At 41.5% G+C, this 19,752-nt stretch overlaps 1 protein-coding gene across 2 annotated transcripts in view; it reads right to left on the bottom strand.

The window, feature by feature from the left end:
* Window positions 1–9,873: 9,873 nt before the first annotated feature.
* LOC124712048 (glutamate synthase [NADH]) overlaps window positions 9,874–19,752 on the bottom strand; it is a 386,910-nt gene continuing 377,031 nt past the window's right edge. For both annotated transcript variants that reach the window (XM_047242338.1, XM_047242339.1), the window contains one exon: window positions 9,874–11,052. In XM_047242338.1, the coding sequence (XP_047098294.1) occupies window positions 10,898–11,052 (155 nt within the window). In that variant the 3' untranslated portion in view covers window positions 9,874–10,897. The remainder of the gene's footprint in view (window positions 11,053–19,752) is intronic.

Below are 19,752 nucleotides of genomic sequence, written 5' to 3'. Positions count from 1 at the left end.
CTTGCCATTAGAAACAACTTTAAATTAATTTGGTTCCTTACAACAGCCAAATGCTTAGTACAACATGTGCATTCATTTCCATAATATAACACTTACCACATTCTGAGGACTAATAGGGCAGATGAAAGAAAAGTCATCAGTAACCAAATCAGCAGAAACAGATCAAAATGTTCAGTTTGGGAAAGTAAAATCAGCCACATCGTTTTCAAATGAACAATCTAAAAGTTTACCTTAAGTAATTTATGGAAAGAAAGGATAACCTGGATCTAGGTAGCTAGGCAGGCATTTGAACTGCCATCCTGCCGAATGACATTTCAGAGTCTTATCTACAGACTGTGATGCTCAGTCAAATTAGTAATAATACCTTAATATCCTATTACATTTATTTTCATTGACCGTATTTTGGAAGGGGGGGGAGGAGGGAGGGAGGGAGGGAGGGAGGGAGGGAGGGCGAGAGAGAGAGAGAGAGAGAGAGAGAGAGAGAGAGAGAGAGAGAGAGAGAGAAAGTGCTTCAAGAATTTCCGCGTAAATTCTAGAACCACTTGTCCTTCTACTGTCCCGAACTCATGATATTTTAAATATAAGTGGGAGAGTGGAAACTTATCTACTGCGCCACCTGTTTCTGTGTGCAGGTTGGAAGTTTGTTATGAGAAGACTGTAAGCGTGGCAGTCGAACGATGCCGACAAGTGTTTGCCACTAGCACCCCAGAAGCCGTGATGAAAGAACAAGGAGTAAATATGTGGTATTCTTTGATGTTTTAGTGGCTGTAATTATTGTTAAAGAAAAATGAACAATTGAATATAGACTTTTAAGAACTGTACTTCACGTATTGGACACACTGGAGGCAAGACGGGTTCATAAATTATGTGGTTGTTAGACTCAATCAAATACATCTGCAAAAAAATTGGTTTAAGGCAAGACAAATCAGTTGACTTGTAAACATTTGAATATTAATGTGAGAAATGGTGAATGTGTTATTGGTGGAAGTTGAAATATACCAAGACTGCAAGACTGAACTAAAAGTATTCTTTAAATACTAAATTATTTCAAAAGGGGAGGGAGAGGGAGAGAGAGAGAGAGAGAGAGAGAGAGAGAGAGAGAGAGAGAGAGAGAGAGAGAGAGAGAGAGAGAGTCTTATGAATTCCTGTAACCAGCATTATTCTTCGGAGAAGAAGGTTTTGGAGTTCGATGGAGCCGGCAATCCAGAGAAGAAGATCGGCTGTGCTGGTCAAATAAGTCAACTGATGTAAGAGAGGTATGAATTTTGCAATATAACTTCACATTGCTTCAGGTCATCTAAAGTGTTGGAGTATGTACCATTCATAGTGTCCGGCCATTCCTATAAATCCCTTCAGCTGCCTTACGTTTCTAGGTTGTGGAATTTATTTAATAGCTTTGATGCATTCATGGTCCTTTCTAATTACCTGCACCCCTACCATGTCCTAAAAACTTAAGCTCTTAACACACAAAATATGATTTAGCTGGCTTCACAGTAATACCTTTCTCTTTAAATATCTCTCTGGTTTAGACCTTCCAGTCCGCTCCAAAACAGAGGACTATGATCAACCCTGGGTACAATTCTACAAATAGACAGCTTAGGCTGCACCCCGCTTGCATTGGTAGTTGCCTTCTCCAAATCAGCCAGCCACCAAAAGGAGCCGAGAATGGCCTCAGAACCCAAATGGCAAGCGTCATTCCTGCCGACATGTGCTACGACATGCAGCTGGTTGCACCCAGTGCACTCGATAGCCACTGGCAGGGCCTCCTCCACATCATGGATGAGACCCACCGGCAAACATACCGAATGCACAGTGGAATTCTTTCTCGCCTTGCCTGCTATCTTGCTGAGGGGCTCCATCACCCACATAACATTGGAGCTCCCAATGACTGCCATACCCACCCTCTGTAATTGTACGGACTGGGCAGGAAAATCGATTGCTGGCCCAACAGGAGAGGCATTCTGTGCTGGCTCAGTGTTATCAACAACACAGGGAAGCACCTTGTACCTGTTGCTAAGACGTAGGGAGCCAGCCGGCATGGCCTGCTCCCTCTTTCGCCTTCTGCCCATCACTGTCTGCCACCCACTCTGGAGCGAGGATGGACCGGTTAGATGTCGTGTATTGAAAGCTGCAGTGATGTCCGTGCCACCAGGGGATTCCAATGACACCAAAGGTGTTGCAGGTCTTGTCACTGGCACCCCGACGTCACCACAACTTCGAGCATTAACTAGAAGTTTATTGATTGTATCCAACACGGCTTCCAGCTGTTTACGGACAGCTAAAAGTTGGTGTGCAGATTTCTCACTGAATTCTGAGACCACTAGCTATTAAACAGAAATACGTTTCTCTACATGGAAAATTTTCACTAGGAAGCCGCCCTAGACAAGCTGCCGCTACACTATATGAAACGCAATGTTCATTGAGAAGAAAGACAATGCACTGCTGATACAGTTGTTTTACCAAATTGGCAGCAATAGCAGTGCTGCATTGCGGGAATATCAGAGAAACAGCTGCAAAGAGGCTCCATGTCAATAAATGGGCTTAAACAATATGATCAAAAAATTTAAAGAAAAAGGATATTAGGGGGGTGCAACATGGAGAGGCATGTTGCCCATTCCTATGGCAGTTGATGAAGTAGTTGTAGCTATAGTCGACCACATAGCATATTCCTCAAATTCTGCTGCCAGTATTTGAACTCTGTCACAGGAATTCTCTCCCCCCTGGTCCACAGTTCAAAAGATTTTGTGGTGTATTTTACACTTGTACCCCTACGAGATTCAGAACATGAACCAGATGAAGCCTAATGACAGGCTACATCATCACAACTTTGCCCTTATTTTTCTTTACATGCATAGAAATGAATATGTGTAGCCAGGGGACATTCTTTGGGTGTATGAAACACGGTCCTGTGAATGCATAGAACTGTGGTAGATGGGGTTCTACTTCGCCACATGTTGTGCAGTAACATCCACTACATTCACATTATGTGACTTTGTGGTGTGTTTTCACAAGCACCTTCACTCTTGACCCCCCCCCCCCCTTTTTTTTTTTTAAGGAGAGGTGGAAGGAGTATATAGAGGGTTTATACAAGGGCGATGTACTTGAGGACAATATTATGGAAATGGAAGAGGATGTAGATGAAGATGAAATGGGAGATAAGATACTACGTGAAGAGTTTGACAGAGCACTGAAAGACCTGAGTCGAAACAATGCCCCGGGAGTAGACAACATTCCATTAGAACTACTGATGGCCTTGGGAGAGCCAGTCATGACAAAACTCTACCATCTGGTGAGCAAGATGTATGAGACAGGCGAAATACCCACAGACTTCAAGAAGAATATAATAATTCCAATCCCAAAGAAAGCGGGTGTTGACAGATGTGAAAATTACCAAACTATCAGTTTAATAAGTCACAGCTGCAAAATACTAACGCGAATTCTTTACAGATGAATGGAAAAACTGGTAGAAGGGGACCTCGGGGAAGATCAGTTTGGATTCCGTAGAAATGTTGGAACACGTGAGGCAATACTAACCTTACGACTTATCTTAGAAGAGAGATTAAGAAAAGGCAAACCTACGTTTCTAGTATTTGTAGACTTAGAGAAAGCTTTTGACAACGTTAACTGGAATACTCTCTTTCAAATTCTGAAGGTGGCAGGGGTAAAATACAGGGAGCGAAAGGCTATTTACAATTTGTACAGAAACCAGATGGCAGTTATAAGAGTCGAGGGGCATGAAAGGGAAGCAGTGGTTGGGAAAGGAGTGCGACAGGGTTGTAGCCTCTCCCCGATGTTATTCAATCTGTATATTGAGCAAGCAGTAAAGGAAACAAAAGAAAAATTTGGAGTAGGAATTAAAATCCATGGAGAAGAAATAAAAACTTTGAGGTTCGCCGATGGCATTGTAATTCTGTCAGAGACAGCAAAGGACTTTGAAGAGCAGTTGAACAGAATGGACAGTGTCTTGAAAGGGGGATATAAGATGAACATCAACAAAAGCAAAACGAGGATAATGGAATGTAGTCAAATTAAATCGGGTGATGCTGAGGGAATTAGATTAGGAAATGAGACACTTTAAGTAGTAAAGGAGTTTTGCTATTTAGGGAGTAAAATAACTGATGATGGTCGAAGTAGAGAGGATCTAAAATGTAGACTGGCAATGGCAAGGAAATCGTTTCTGAAGAAGAGAAATTTGTTAACATCGAGTGTAGATTTAAGTGTCAGGAAGTCGTTTCTGAAAGTATTTGTATGGAGTGTAGCCATGTATGGAAGTGAAACATGGACGATAACCAGTTTGGACAGGAAGAGAATAGAAGCCTTTGAAATGTGGTGCTACAGAAGAATGCTGAAGATAAGGTGGGTAGATCACGTAACTAATGAGGAGGTATTGAATAGGATTGGGGAGAAGAGAAGTTTGTGGCACAACTTGACTAGAAGAAGGGATCGGTTGGTAGGACATGTTCTGAGGCATCAAGGGATCACAAATTTAGCATTGGAGGGCAGCGTGGAGGGTAAAAAGCGTAGAGGGAGACCAAGAGATGAATACACTAAGCAGATTCAGAAGGATGTAGGTTGCAGTAGGTACTGGGAGATGAAGAAGCTTGCACAGGATAGAGTAGCATGGAGAGCTGCATCAAACCAGTCTCAGGACTGAAGACAACAACAACAACAACAACAACAACGACGAGATGACACTTCACAGACCTGTTCCATATACAGTGACATCTTCTCATTATAAGGACTCCCTTGTGCAACACGTGATTCCTACTTTACAAGAACAAAACTATGTCCACAACACTGTTTTCATGCAAAAGGGAACAAAACCACATGTCGCTTGCCCCATGAACGATTTGCTTTGAGAAACATCCAGTAATAACCACATTATCTCTAGGCAATTTCAAGATATGTGGCTTTCCAGACATGCACTGTATCCACATGACTTATGGTTGTGGGACTATCTGAAAGATCTTGCCCATCAGGAATGTGTCAGGGCTCTTCCTATTCAGAATTATAGCATACAATGACATACTGCTCTGATTACACTGGATATGCTGCAAGCAACTGTCAACCATACTGTGTGATAGATGCAGCATATTGCTTAGTCAGCAGACCATACAGAACATGTGTTGTAACTTGTAACCCTAACCCAATAAACGTGCCACAACCATATGTTTGATTGTTGTTCCTCTTTTCCTGCACACACACCACAGTCGTTCTGCTTACAGCACTATGTTTTCAACTGGCAGTAGAAAGTGGCATTATTATTTCTTTCAGCATACTCCACTAGCACACCAATTAATGAACATACCTACAGTGTTCCAATGCCCTGCAATGTAGCACTGAAGCACTCAGAACACCATCAGTTTAATAGTAACCACCCAGTAGATGTTTGAAGTCTGCAGTTGGCGTAAAACATCATCTGAAATTGTACTAAATGCTTTCTCACAAAATTATTTTGAGCAATTAGCTCAGGGACACACCCAAACTGTCAATGGTTGCAAAAACGTACTTGACCTCTTAGCAACAAATAATCCTGAGCAAACAGGGAGCATCTTGATGGCAGATACAGGGATTAGGTGACTACAAAGTTGTTGCAGCAAGACTGAGCACTGTAACATCCAAATGCTAAAAAATAAATGGAAAATATATCTACATAAAAAGGCTGGTAAAAATTTGCTTGATGGTTTCCTAAGAGAGAACCTTCCAAACCAACTATGCAAGCGAAGCCCAGATGTGGCTTAAATTCAAAGAAATGGTATCGACAAGTTTATACTATACACTTAATAAGAGATGGAATTGATTCTCCATGGTACATAAAACGGGTCACCTGAACACTGTTGCTGAAGCAACGAAAATAAGCATATCAAATTTAAAAGCATGCAAATTCTTCAAGACTGGCAATGTTTTGCAGAAAGTCAAAATTTAGTGCAACCTTCAATGGAGATACTGTTTCCACAATGGATTTGCCTTTAAATCTGGCAGAAGACCCAAAGACATTTTGTTCGTATGTAAGGTACACCAGCAGCAAGATGCAATCAGCAACTTCACTGTGCGATAGCACTGGTAATGTTACTGATGACAGTGTCTCTAAACATGGTTTACCATAATTTGTTCACCACAGAACACGAATTAAATAGTCCAGTATTCAAACCAAGAACAGTTCCCAATAAAGTAACTTATAGGTAGATATCCTCAGTGTAGTGAAGTAACTAAATCATTTAACAAAGGCAACTCTTACACTTCAGGTTGTATGTATATTGATTAGGTTTCTTTCACAGCACACCAATATAATAGCTCCACATTTAGGAAACAAATACAGCTCTTGATGGAAGATCCATACCTACACACTGGAAAGTTGCACGGGTCACACAAATAATCAAGAAAGAAAACAAGAGTAACCCACTCAATTACAGACCCATATCTCTAATGCCAATTTACAGTATTGTTTACAGACATGTACTGTTTTCAAACATTATGTATTGCCTAAAAGGAAATGACATATTGTCACAAGTCACCACAGATTCAGCAAATATCATTCTTGTGTAACACAACTAGCTCTTTATTCATGCAAAGTGATGATTGCTACATAGTGGATCTAAAATTGATTCCCATTTCCAGATTTCCATGAGGCTTTTGATGCCACTTCCCACAAAAGACTCCTAATCAAATTCGGCACTCATGGTGTAACACTTCGGTTGTGCAACTGAATTTGTGATTTCATGTCAGAATTGCCACACTTCATAGTAACTGACAAAGTCGATGAATATAACTGATGGGGCATCTGGTATTCCCAAGAATATGTTACAGGTCCGCTTCCATGATCTATATAAATGGTTTAGAAGACAATCTGAGCAACCATCTTACATTATTTGCAGATGATGCCGTCATTGACTGTTTAGTGAAGTCGTCAGAAGATCAGAACTACTTGCAAAACGAATTAGACAAGATACCTGTATTGTGTGAAAAGTGGCAGTTGACTGAATAATCAGAAATGTGACATCATCCACGTAACTACTAAAAGAAATCAGATAAACTTCGGTTACATGATAATTCACTCAAAACTGAAAACTGTTAATTCATCTAAATACCTAGGAATTACAATTACAAATAACTTACACTGGAACTATCATGTAGATAATGTTGCAGGGATAGTGAACCAAGGACTGTTTTATTGGCATAACACTTAGAAGGTGCAGAGGATCTGCTAAAGACTCTGCTGTGTTGTATGAAATCCGTACCAGTTAGGATTGTAGGAAGACATCGGAAAAGCTGGCATTAGGGATGCAGTGTCATAGATCTGATGGACAAGTTGGAGTGACAATTATTAAAACAATGGCGTTTTTCATTGTGGTGATATCATTTCACAACACTTCAGTCACCAATTTTCTTCACCAAGCATGAAAATATTTTGTCGACTCCCATCGACACAGAAAGAAATGACAATCATAATAAAATATGAGAAATCAGAGCACACATACAAAGACTCACATGGAAATTTTTAAGACTGTTCAAGAACTGCATAATACAGAAACAGGCTGAAGGTGGTTCGATGATCCCTGTGTCTGGCACAGGGCGAATTACAGAATAGTTGGGCAACTTGTCTGTTCTTTCAATGTTTCCCTATACTGCCTTTTCCATTGCCAAGTTACCTATTTCTGACCACCTTAGTGTTTGTCCCACTAATTTAAACCATCTTTTGTTGAACATGTCCCAGAGACATCTGCCCATAAGTAATTTTTTTCTACTGCCCTTTCATTTCACATTTAATCTGTCCACCAAATGTCAAACAGCATTTGATACTTGTACGTTTCAGATACTTAAAGCTTCTTTGCCTCTAGTTCTCTCTCAGTATATACTTCCCTTCAAAACAATGCAGTGTTCAAGATATACAGTTTCAGTGTTTATTCACTGCTCAGTAATAATGCCTGCCAACAGACTAATTCATATACCTACGTCCATTATAATTATCCGGGCTGTTATGCCGTGGTTGGTTGATGAATTCTGTGTCGATTCCCAACGTTTCGTCTCCAACTGCGGGAGACATCTTCAAGGGGGTCCATAGCTCGATGGAAGGTCCAACACACCCACTGGCTCCCCCAGTAGCGAGCCAGTGGGTGTGTTGGACCTTCCATCGAGCTACGGACCCCCTTGAAGATGTCTCCCGCAGTCAGAGACGAAACGTTGGGAATCGACACAGAATTCATCAACCGACCACGGCATAACAGTCCGGATAATTATAATGGACATGATATTTCCGGCCGTGAAAGTCTCCATTTTAGTATCATATAGCTACATCATTCCTCTTGGATGGATCATATTCTGCTTTAACAAGGTCAAATATATATCTTTTGTCAGAGTACTAGTACTTTAACTACAGCTTTTTCTTCCATCATACATCTTACAAACTGATCCATGACTGACTGAGCCTGAGCCAGGTTGTATTTGGAGACATATTCCAAAGGGACAAAGCTAAACATTATGAACTGTTATCCAGGTTTAAAAGTGCTTGGTGACTTAGACAAACCATTTCAAGTGAATTCTATGTTGTTTTCTGCAGTTCAACGAAGTCAAGGCCAGTTATCTTGTTCTCCACCTTATTTGTTCTTAAAGTGTAATGAATTCAATGTTGCCAAGACATTTAAGTATTTGTTTTCCTCATTTTAAATCTCTTCACTACATTGTAAATCTGAACGTAACGCCTACAACATTTTGTTGTCAGCAACTGAAGAAATATGGTGTTACTACAGATTTTCAAAATTTGATGAAAGTATTCTGTTGCTGTCAGGCTTGGTGCAGTGCTGAAGTTCTGGGTCACATGAACAAATTTTTCCCTGAATTTGACTGCCGTTAGCCTCACCTACACAATAAATACTAACTTGAGAAAAATGTGCACATAACTTCCTTTTATCTGTAAAGAATTTCTTTTCTTAAGCCACCTGTGTCTTCAAAGAAACACTGTATACTCCTCTAATGGAAAGTGACACATGCACAAACTGAGGTAATAAGGTAACTTGTGTCAGCCAATTAACATTACTCAATAACAATTTTTCAATAATTTCGATAAGAGTTAAAAAGACTAGCACAACAAAAACACTGGACATTTTATTCTCCACAAACATACAACATAAGATATATAGTAATTATTTTTGAGCTTTTTTTGCAATGACAACAACAATGATGAAATTGTCTTTTGACAACTGTGTGACAACCATAAATGTCACTAGAGATTAAAGTATTTCCAGATATTCAACAACAACCAAGAATTTTTGAATTCTGAATGAAGGAAAATACTGCTGCCTCTTAATACAACAAGACATTTACAATAAACACACAAAAGGTGACATAATATCAATTTAACAAAACTTTCAGACAGAGCGATAGATTATCTGGTATCTTCTTTTACATAATTGAGAGCTATTTGTTGTTTAGGCCAGAAAGTGTTACTATTTGTAGCAACACAAAAAGTTACCAAATTGCACATGTGATACAACATGTAAGGATATAGTTAAATATATTAATTTTTCAATCTTCTCTCTTAGTTACTTTCATTGGTTCTGAAGGCGTAATATGCAGATTCCTCCACTCTCCATTCTTGAGGGAGTTTAAAAAAAAATAAAATAAAATAAACACCACACACACACACACACACACACACACACACACACACACACAATACCAAGTCTAAGATTCACTACAATCCAACTGAATATACATATCAAACAATGAATGCATACTCATGGAGAACGATCTACAAGGAACAAGCAGCTACACCTTTTAAGTACCGTTCTTCTGAACATCACAGATAGATCAACTGGAAGCACTGTCATATTGTCTTAAGTCAATATTTTTTTTTCATAGTAAAACATGTCAGCATTAAGTACACTACATATATGTTTAATATTAGAAATGGAACATTGCAATCTATTGACTTCAGCTTGGCATGTATTGTACCATAAACACGCATATGTTCTTCATATGTGAACAGTACAGTAAATTTTTTCCTCATTATTACATTACATAAAACACATGTATATGGATGGAATTAAAATGAATCATTAGAACACCAGTCTTTTTGCTACAGTTCTTACTAATTCAGACATTTCTCTTTCTCTACACATACACAGAACATGACATATCACAGATTTGTACTGGACTCAAACAATTACTAACATATAGTATTGTGCACCTTTATATTTTTAAATAGAGAAAGGAATGAACTACAGTACTTCATTACAGATAATTTTATTAAAGTCACTTTCTTCTTGCTAAATATTCAATGTACACAGATCAGTTTATAATTTTTAAACATTACACAACACTATGTGTACCAAAAAGTACATAAATACTGAAAACATCTGCTGGCATTAAGATCTATAGAGTAATCTGTAAAAAAGAACAAATTTTATCACATACAAAAACATGCCTATTTTATTTTTCACTTTTGTTGATAGAAGCTGTCATTTAAGCAACTCAAATTATTGAACTTCAGCTTACAAACTGTCACATATGTACAGAATAAGAAAAGAAACACAGTCTAGTTCAGGTTCAAAACTAAAAGCTGCTATGTTTTCAAGAAGCCATGCACACTACGAACTCTCCTTGCAGACGATAATTCACAATCAAATTCACTAACAGTTAAAATCCATTTCCAAAAATATAGGCTTCTCAACTCCCATCTTCACCATGTCAATAACCATTCTAGCACTTCCTGCACTTCCAACTCAACAAACAGTATAGTTGTGCTGTTCAAGCACAAGAGACACCACAAAACTCTTGTCTGTGGGATGCTTACAAAAATAGTAAACACAAATGCTTCCTAGAGATGCATACTAATTACAACATTAACACCTTGAATGTTTAACACTTAGATTGGAACATGCACAAGAGTTTCAGATACCTAACCCTTCTGACTAATAGGAGCCACAACTGTTGAGATAACACCTCCCAAACCCGGCAGAGTTGATGATCCCATAAGGAACATGTCGACCTCGCGTGCTGCTTGGCGCCCTTCTGTGATAGCCCAGACAACCAGTGACTGGCCTCTGCGACAATCTGATAATAAAGAAATTGTAAATTAACTGATCAGTGGATTGAATAAAGATAACAACTCATCAGAAAATGTAGATACTGAGTAATAAGTAGGCATATAAAGAAGAAATGAAACATGAAACTCAGTTTATTCAATTGTGCTCTGAGCTATCATGGGCCAGTCCTTATTAGTGTGTTGATACCTTCTGAGACAGTGCTAATGTCAGCATCACAGCTCGCGTAACAGGATACATACAATACAGTTCTTGGACTGTCAAGTGAGATACTTTCTTAAATAAACAATGCACTTATTTGTCTATGCAAACCTCATTTTGGTCTAGGGACCACATCCAAAATGTTTCCAGCAGGTAGCTCCCACCTCCTGATTGTGATTCCAGAAACTCTGCAAAATATCCTCCTTCAGCTATCACACCCTCTTCCTTGAAGACAAAAAATTTTCAGGCAAAACTTCTTTCAGATGAGGGAAAATGGGTGGAAGGCTGACAAGGAGGGAGAGTTCGCTCTAAAAGAGCAAGATTTTTAGACGCAGGCCAGGAATCAAGCAAAAACAAGTTACTTTGGCCAGTTATTGGCCAATAGCAGTGCTCATACCATAGTTATGGTTTCCTTACACCCATTTCCCACTCTTGACTGCTGTGACAAATATTCCCCACCACCCTTGCAAGATCACACAGGCAAAAAACTATCATGGGGGGCAGCACAATGGATAACTTTCCAGCCAGTTTACCACACAGATTAACAGTCGGCATAATTGTATATGAACGCATTAAGGCACTGATGTTAGTTGATCTTTATACAACTCTCTTGGCACCTCTGATTTCCATGGTTCCTTTCATATGCATTTCCTCTTCAAATCCCAGATGGTTGGAGTTGAAAACAAATTCTTTACTGCATTATAGGATAAATTACTTTATCCTATCTACAAATTTTTGGGTAGATTCCACAGTTTGCTGTGCACCCTCAAGCTGATACTTTGTTTGAAATTTTGGTATCTTCTGTCTTCCAATTCTGTAGCACTGTTTGAAGCAAAGCAACCATCCACTGCTTCCCTTGAAATCACTGGAATCTATGACCTGCGCAATTTTATGTGCGTAACGTAGATGGTCAGTATCATGAACATCCCGTAAATTGTATCGCGCAGCCTTGAAGTCCACAAACACCAGTTTTTGTAACAAGTGTGTCTTGCCTTCTCATGAATATCCTACTTTTTCTTATGCACTACATGGTCATATTGGTGTAGACTTACTCAAATCTGTTCATAATTTTTTTTTTTTTTTTTTTTTACTACACTGCAGATGATCTCTCATTATGCAATTATGTTTAGTACCTGCACCTTGGACAACAACAGTCCCTTAATACGTTTCACTGATGATGGGATTTGTGTCTTCCTGTCAGAGAAGGATTATGAACTACCTGGCGAGACACCTGTTTCAACATCACTTTCACTTATTAAGCACATATTGTCATCACTGTGCTCCTCATGTACATTGTCTGGAAAATCGAATGTACACGACACCAGACATTGCACTGACTTACCTTACACAACACGAATACACAGACAATGCCCAAGTGAATATCCCCATAACAGAATACTGCTCCCACCAGTTTGTGTCCACGACACACGGTCATGCTTCGAGCATCCATTCGTTCAGCTGACAGGGTACCTTGACACAGTTGTCAACCTGTTTTACCAATAAATGGGATTCATCCGACCATGTGACATGATTCCATTGATCTGCAGTCCAATCATAATGATCCCATGCCTACTGTAATCATAATTGACTATGCTGTTGCATCAACATGGGAACATGCAAGGGTCCTCTGCTGCAGAACACCGTGTCCACAATTGTATGCTGAACGGTGTGTTCCAAAACACTTGTGCCAGTGTTCTCTGCAATCAGTTCTGCCACAGATCACTGCCTATCCTGCTTTAGAGGGTGGACAAGCCTCCAATCCCTATGTTCTGTGATGAGATATGGACATCCAACTTCTAATCACCTACTCATGATTTCAGCATTCTTCAACCGCTTACCACAGATGCTCACAACAGTAGCATGTGAACAGCCAACCAGCTTCACCATTTCTGAGATGCTCGCTCTCGTACACTAGGCCACAACAATCTGGCTTTTGTCAAAGTCTCTTAAGCCAGCATATTTCTGCATTATGTGCCACTTATCATCGCTTTTTTCATCTGACATTTCTTTCTCATTCCTTCCTTTCCTTTCTGTCAACTCCGGCAACTGTTGTAGACATAATGTAATGTTTACTTTGTTTATCATTGCCATTGCTCTACTTTGTATCAACACCACTAGCACTGTAGCACTGTTATGAGTTAGTTCTCAACTAAGCAGTTCAACTACGCTCCGTAGCCTCGTGCTGTGCACACAGTTACCTCTAGTCCCATCCTCTGTTGCCATCAGTAGCCAATATTGTGGATGCATGGCAGACAACATGTGGGGGCAACAAATGCTGTAATCATAATTTCCCTTTGTGACCTCACACTCAAGGGATTCCTAGTGAGGTTGATAAATACGGTGAATATGATCAATGTTCCAATTAGTGATAAATCAAATACTTCAGTTTTTCCACTTCAAAGCACTTTTGTGGGCTTGTGCATCCCTCATCTTACATTGTTTCATCCAGTTTGTGGATTCTATGCTACTCTTCCTGACTACTTGTAGGGCAGCTGATAATATGAATCACTTTTGAGGCCCAGAAACCACTGACCATAACCTTTCTGGCAGATGAAACAAACTGTGTTTTTCGTACAGGACACCTGGCTTCCACCAACTGCTTGGATGGTTGTCATGCCTAACACAGTGTCATGGAACCAGTTCTCATCTCGTTTCAAACTGCTGCACAAAATCAGTTAGATTCTTTTCAGGAAAGTTCTCCAATTGCTGAGAAATTAATTGAATTTGTTCTTGAGTAGCACGCACTGAATGTGGCATCTGACTTGCACAAAGTATTTTCATAATGAATTCTTTGAGTAAAATATCACATGCCCTTTTTTCATATATACAAATGGTGTTACTTATTTCGTATATCATTTAATATCACTCAGTATCATATTGTTCATGTTGCCCAATTATAGCTTGTGCTCCAACTCTACTGACCTCATAGTCGACCGGGTGCTGAAACCTAGTCTTCTTTCCTTGCTATCTTTCCTCATTACTTTCAACTTAGAATTTCTGAATGGGGTCATCTCCAAGAAAAGTGTAGCCACATCTGAATACAACAGCGAATTTCCTAACTATTAAAAATGGAGGAGCAGACTCCTTGTAAGCCTTCACCATCTTTCAATAAGTTTTTGTGAACAATAACTGTTCAAATTAGAATTCTATGACGGCACTCTATTCCAGTTCCCAAACTTGAACCTACCACTCTTAGGATCAAATTAACAATTACCTTGCATCTTGCACAACATTGTAGCAGTCTATCGACCTGCCAGCACTTTCGTTCGGTAAGTCACATCATCTGTGTGTGTGTGTGTGTGTGTGTGTGTGTGTGTGTGTGTGTGTGTGTGTCTCTATATATATATAAAAAAAACAAAGATGATGTGACTTACCAAACGAAAGCGCTGGCACGTCGATAGACACACAAACAAACACAAATATACACCCAAAATTCTAGCTTTCGCAACCAACGGTTGCTTCGTCAGGAAAGAGGGAACGAGAGGGAAAGACGAAAGAATGTGAGTTTTAAAGGAGAGGGTAAGGAGTCATTCCAATCCCGGGTGCGGAAAGACTTACCTTAGGGGGAAAAAAGGACGGGTATACACTCGCTCGCGCACGCCCGCACGCCCACACACACACCCACCCACCCACCCACACCCACCCACACCCACCCACCCACACCCCCACACACCCGTGTGTGTGTGTGTGTGTGTGTGTGTGTGTGTGTGTGTGTGTGTGTGTGTGTGTGTGTGTGTGTGTGTGGGTATGCGCGCGCGCGCGCGAGCGAGCAAGTGTATACCCGTCCTTTTTTCCCCCTAAGGTAAGTCTTTCCGCTCCCGGGATTGGAATGACTCCTTACCCTCTCCTTTAAAACCCACATCCTTTCGTCTTTCCCTCTCCTTCCCTCTTTCCTGATGAAGCAACCGTTGGTTGCGAAAGCTAGAACTGTGTGTGTATATTTGTGTGTCTATCGACGTGCCAGCGCTTTCGTTTGGTAAGTCACATCATCTTATATATATAAAAACAAAGAGGAGAGACCTGGATAAAGTCCTGGATAAAGTCATTAAGGAATGGGAAAAAGAATTAAAAAATCAATCCTACTGGAAACCAATCCATCTTGGTAGAACCAAAGACAACGTGGAGATATCTTGTTTAGCATTCGCGGACGACTTGGCCATACTTGCAGATGATGAAGAAATCGTCACCAAACAAATAGAGATCCTTAAGGAATGCGCGGATAAAGTAGGTTTACAAATTTCGTTTCAAAAGACAGAATTTTTCTGTACGAAATTCCATGTACACAGTTTGAACACAAAATATGGAAAAATAAATAGAGTAAAACATTTTAAATACCTAGGTGAAATTTTGGAGCCAACCAGAGGAGAGAAAGTTGCACAGAAGATCAGACAACAGAAAATGAAGAGAGCATATGGTATGACACATGAAATATACAATAAAAAATGCATCTCCTCGAACACAAAAATCAGACACTACTGCGCAGTAATTAAGCCAGCAGCACTATATGCTAGTGAAACGCTCACACTCCACACAAAATGTGATTTAGAAACAATACTAAAAGAACGCAAAATTATGAGAAAGATTTTAGGTCCAAAATTAACAGAAGAAGGATACCGGATACAATCAAGAAGAACCACAGAAACTATATCAAACCTGGCAGCAGACATAAGAAGGCGAAGATTAAAATTTTATGGACATGTCACTAGACTTCCCCCCACACGACTCGCCAACAGAATTCTCACTTACATAGAAAAAGTCAAATCAACAACACCATGGATTAGCCAAGTAAAATTAGATTTACAAAAAGCAAATATTGAACTTAAAGATGTCAAAGATAGAAAGACTTTTAGAAATAAGGTGGAAAAGTGGATTGTATTGTCGGAGAAGGAAGCACTAAAGAGACCAGGAACAAAATGGACAGAAGAAAGAAAAAGAAAACATGGAGAACGAATGAAAGAAGTATGGAAGAGACGACGTCAGAAAGCTTTGCGTGATCCTTCTGGGTCCATTCGCGATAAGTAAGTAAGTAAGTAAGTAAGTAAGTAAAAACAAAGATGAGGTGACTTACCGAACGAAAGCGCTGGCAGGTCGATAGACACACAAACAAACACAAACATACACACAAAATTCAAGCTTTCGCAACAAACTGTTGCCTCATCAGGAAAGAGGGAAGGAGAGGGAAAGACGAAAGGATGTGGGTTTTAAGGGAGAGGGTAAGGAGTCATTCCAATCCCGGGAATGGAAAGACTTACCTTAGGGGGAAAAAAGGACAGGTATACACTCGCGCACACACACATATCCATCCACACATACAGACACAAGCAGACATATTTAAAGACAAAGAGTTTGGGCAGAGATGTCAGTCGGGGTGGAAGTGTAGAGGCAAAGAAGTTGTTGAAAGACAGGTGAGGTATGAGTGGCGGCAACTTGAAATTAGGGGAGATTGAGGCCTGGCAGATAACGAGAAGAGAGGATATACTGAAGGGCAAGTTCCCATCTCCGGAGTTCAGATAGGTTGGTGTTGGTGGGAAGTATCTAGATAACCCGGACGGTGTAACACTGTGCCAAGATGTGCTGGCTGTGCAACAAGGCATGTTCAGCCACAGGGTGATCCTCATTACCAACAAACACTGTCTGCCTGTGTCCATTCATGCAAATGGACAGTTTGTTGCTGGTCATTCCCACATAGAATGCATCACAGTGTAGGCAGGTCAGTTGGTAGATCAAGTGGTTGCTTTCACACGTGGCTCTGCCTTTGATCGTGTACACCCTCCGCGTTACAGGACTGGAGTAGGTGGTGGTGGGAGGGTGCATGGGACAGATTTTGCACCGGGGGCGGTTACAAGGATAGGAGCCAGAGGGTAGGGAAGGTGGTTTGGGGATTTCATAGGGATGAACTAACAGGTTACGAAGGTTAGGTGGATGGCGGAAAGACAGTCTTGGTGGAGTGGGGAGGATTTCATGAAGGATGGATCTCATTTCAGGGCAGGATTTGAGGAAGTCGTATCCCTGCTGGAGAGCCACATTCAGAGTCTGGTCCAGTCCCGGAAAGTATCCTGTCACAAGTGGGGCACTTTTGTGGTTCTTCTGTGGGGGATTCTGGGTTTGAGGGGATGAGGAAGTGGCTCTGGTTATTGGCTTCTGTACCAGGTCAGGAGGGTAGTTGCGGGATGCGAAAGCTGTTGTCAGGTTGTTGGTGTAATGATTCAGGGATTCCGGACTGGAGCAGATTTGTTTGCCACGAAGACCTAGGCTGTAGGGAAGGGACCGTTTGATGTGGAATGGGTGGCAGCTGTCATAATGGAGGTACTGTTGCTTGTTGGTGGGTTTGATGTGGACGGACGTGTGAAGTTGGCCATTGGACAGGTGGAGGTCAACGACAAGGAAAGTGGCATGGGATTTGGAGTAGGACCAGGTGAATCTGATGGAACCAAAGGAGTTGAGGTTGGAGAGGAAATTCTGGAGTTCTTCTTCACTGTGAGTCCAGATCATGAAGATGTCATCAATAAATCTGTACCAAACTTTGGGTTGGCAGACCTGGGTAACCAAGAAGGCTTCCTCTAAGCGACCCATGAATAGGTTGGCGTACGAGGGGGCCATCCTGGTACCAATGGCTGTTCCCTTTAATTGTTGGTATGTCTGGCCTTCAAAAGTGAGGAAGTTGTGGGTCAGGATGAAGCTGGCTAAAGTAATGAGGAAAGAGGTTTTAGGTAGGGTGGCAGGTGATCGGCGTGAAAGGAAATGCTCCATCGCAGCGAGGCCCTGGACGTGTGGAATATTTGTGCATAAGGAAGTGGCATCAATGGTGACAAGGATGGTTTCCGGGGGTAACAGATTGGGTAAGGATTCCAGGCGTTCAAGGAAGTGGTTGGTGTCTTTGATGAAAGATGGGAGACTGCATGTAATGGGTTGAAGGTGTTGATCTACGTAGGCAGAGATACGTTCTGTGGGGGCTTGGTAACCAGCTACAATGGGGCGGCCGGGATGATTGGGATTGTGGATTTTAGGAAGAAGGTAGAAGGTAGGGGTGCGGGGTGTCTGTCGGTGGGGTCAGGAGGTTGATGGAGTCAGGTGAAAGGTTTTGCAGGGGGCCTAAGGTTCTGAGGATTCCTTGAAGCTCCGCCTGGACATCGGGAATGGGGTTACCTTGGCAAACTTTGTATGTGGTGTTGTCTGAAAGCTGACACAGTCCCTCAGCCACATACTCCCGACGATCAAGTACCACGGTCGTGGAACCCTTGTCCGCCGGAAGAATGACGATGGATCGGTCAGCCTTCAGATCACGGATAGCCTGGGCTTCAGCAGTGGTGATGTTGGGTGTAGGATTAAGGTTTTTTAAGAAGGATTGAGATGCAAGGCTGGAAGTCAGAAATTCCTGGAAGGTTTGGAGAGGGTGATTTTGAGGAAGAGGAGGTGGGTCCCGCTGTGACGGAGGACGGAACTGTTCCAGGCAGGGTTCAATTTGGATGCTGTCTTGGGGAGTTGGATCATTAGGAGTAGGATGAGGATCATTTTTCTTCGTGGCAAAGTGATATTTCCAGCAGAGAGTACGGGTGTAGGACAGTAAATCTTTGACGAGGGCTGTTTGGTTGAATCTGGGAGTGGGGCTGAAGGTGAGGCCTTTGGATAGGACAGAGGTTTCGGATTGGGAGAGAGGTTTGGAGGAAAGGTTAACTACTGAATCTGGAACCACAACACCCTAATTCAGTAGTTAACCTTTCCTCCAAACCTCTCTCCCAATCCGAAACCTCTGTCCTATCCAAAGGCCTCACCTTCAGCCCCACTCCCAGATTCAACCAAACAGCCCTCGTCAAAGATTTACTTTCCTACACTCATGCTCTCTGCTGGAAATATCACTTTGCCATGAAGAAAAATAACCCTGATCCTACTCCTAATGATCCAACTCCCCAAGACACTATCCAAATTGAACCCTGCCTGGAACAGTTCCGTCCTCCGTCACAGCGGGACCCACCTCCTCTTCCTCAAAATCACCCTCTCCAAACCTTCCAGGAATTTCTGACTTCCAGCCTTGCATCTCAATCCTTCTTAAAAACCTTAATCCTACACCCAACATCACCACTGCTGAAGCCCAGGCTATCCGTGATCTGAAGGCTGACCGATCCATCCTCATTCTTCCGGCGGACAAGGGTTCCACGACCGTGGTACTTGATCGTCGGGAGTATGTGGCTGAGGGACTGCGTCAGCTTTCAGACAACACCACATACAAAGTTTGCCAAGGTAACCTCATTCCCGATGTCCAGGCGGAGCTTCAAGGAATCCTCAGAACCTTAGGCCCCCTGCAAAACCTTTCACCTGACTCCATCAACCTCCTGACCCCACCGACACCCCGCACCCCTACCTTCTACCTTCTACCTAAAATCCACAATCCCAATCATCCCGGCCGCCCCATTGTAGCTGGTTACCAAGCCCCCACAGAACGTATCTCTGCCTACGTAGATCAACACCTTCAACCCATTACATGCAGTCTCCCATCTTTCATCAAAGACAC

Source organism: Schistocerca piceifrons, chromosome 8, assembly GCF_021461385.2.
Source record: "Schistocerca piceifrons isolate TAMUIC-IGC-003096 chromosome 8, iqSchPice1.1, whole genome shotgun sequence".
In the NCBI taxonomy this organism is placed as follows: Eukaryota; Metazoa; Arthropoda; class Insecta; order Orthoptera; family Acrididae; genus Schistocerca; species Schistocerca piceifrons.
Note: the sequence above shows the minus strand (reverse complement) of the source record. Positions and strands in the feature narration are given on the sequence as shown.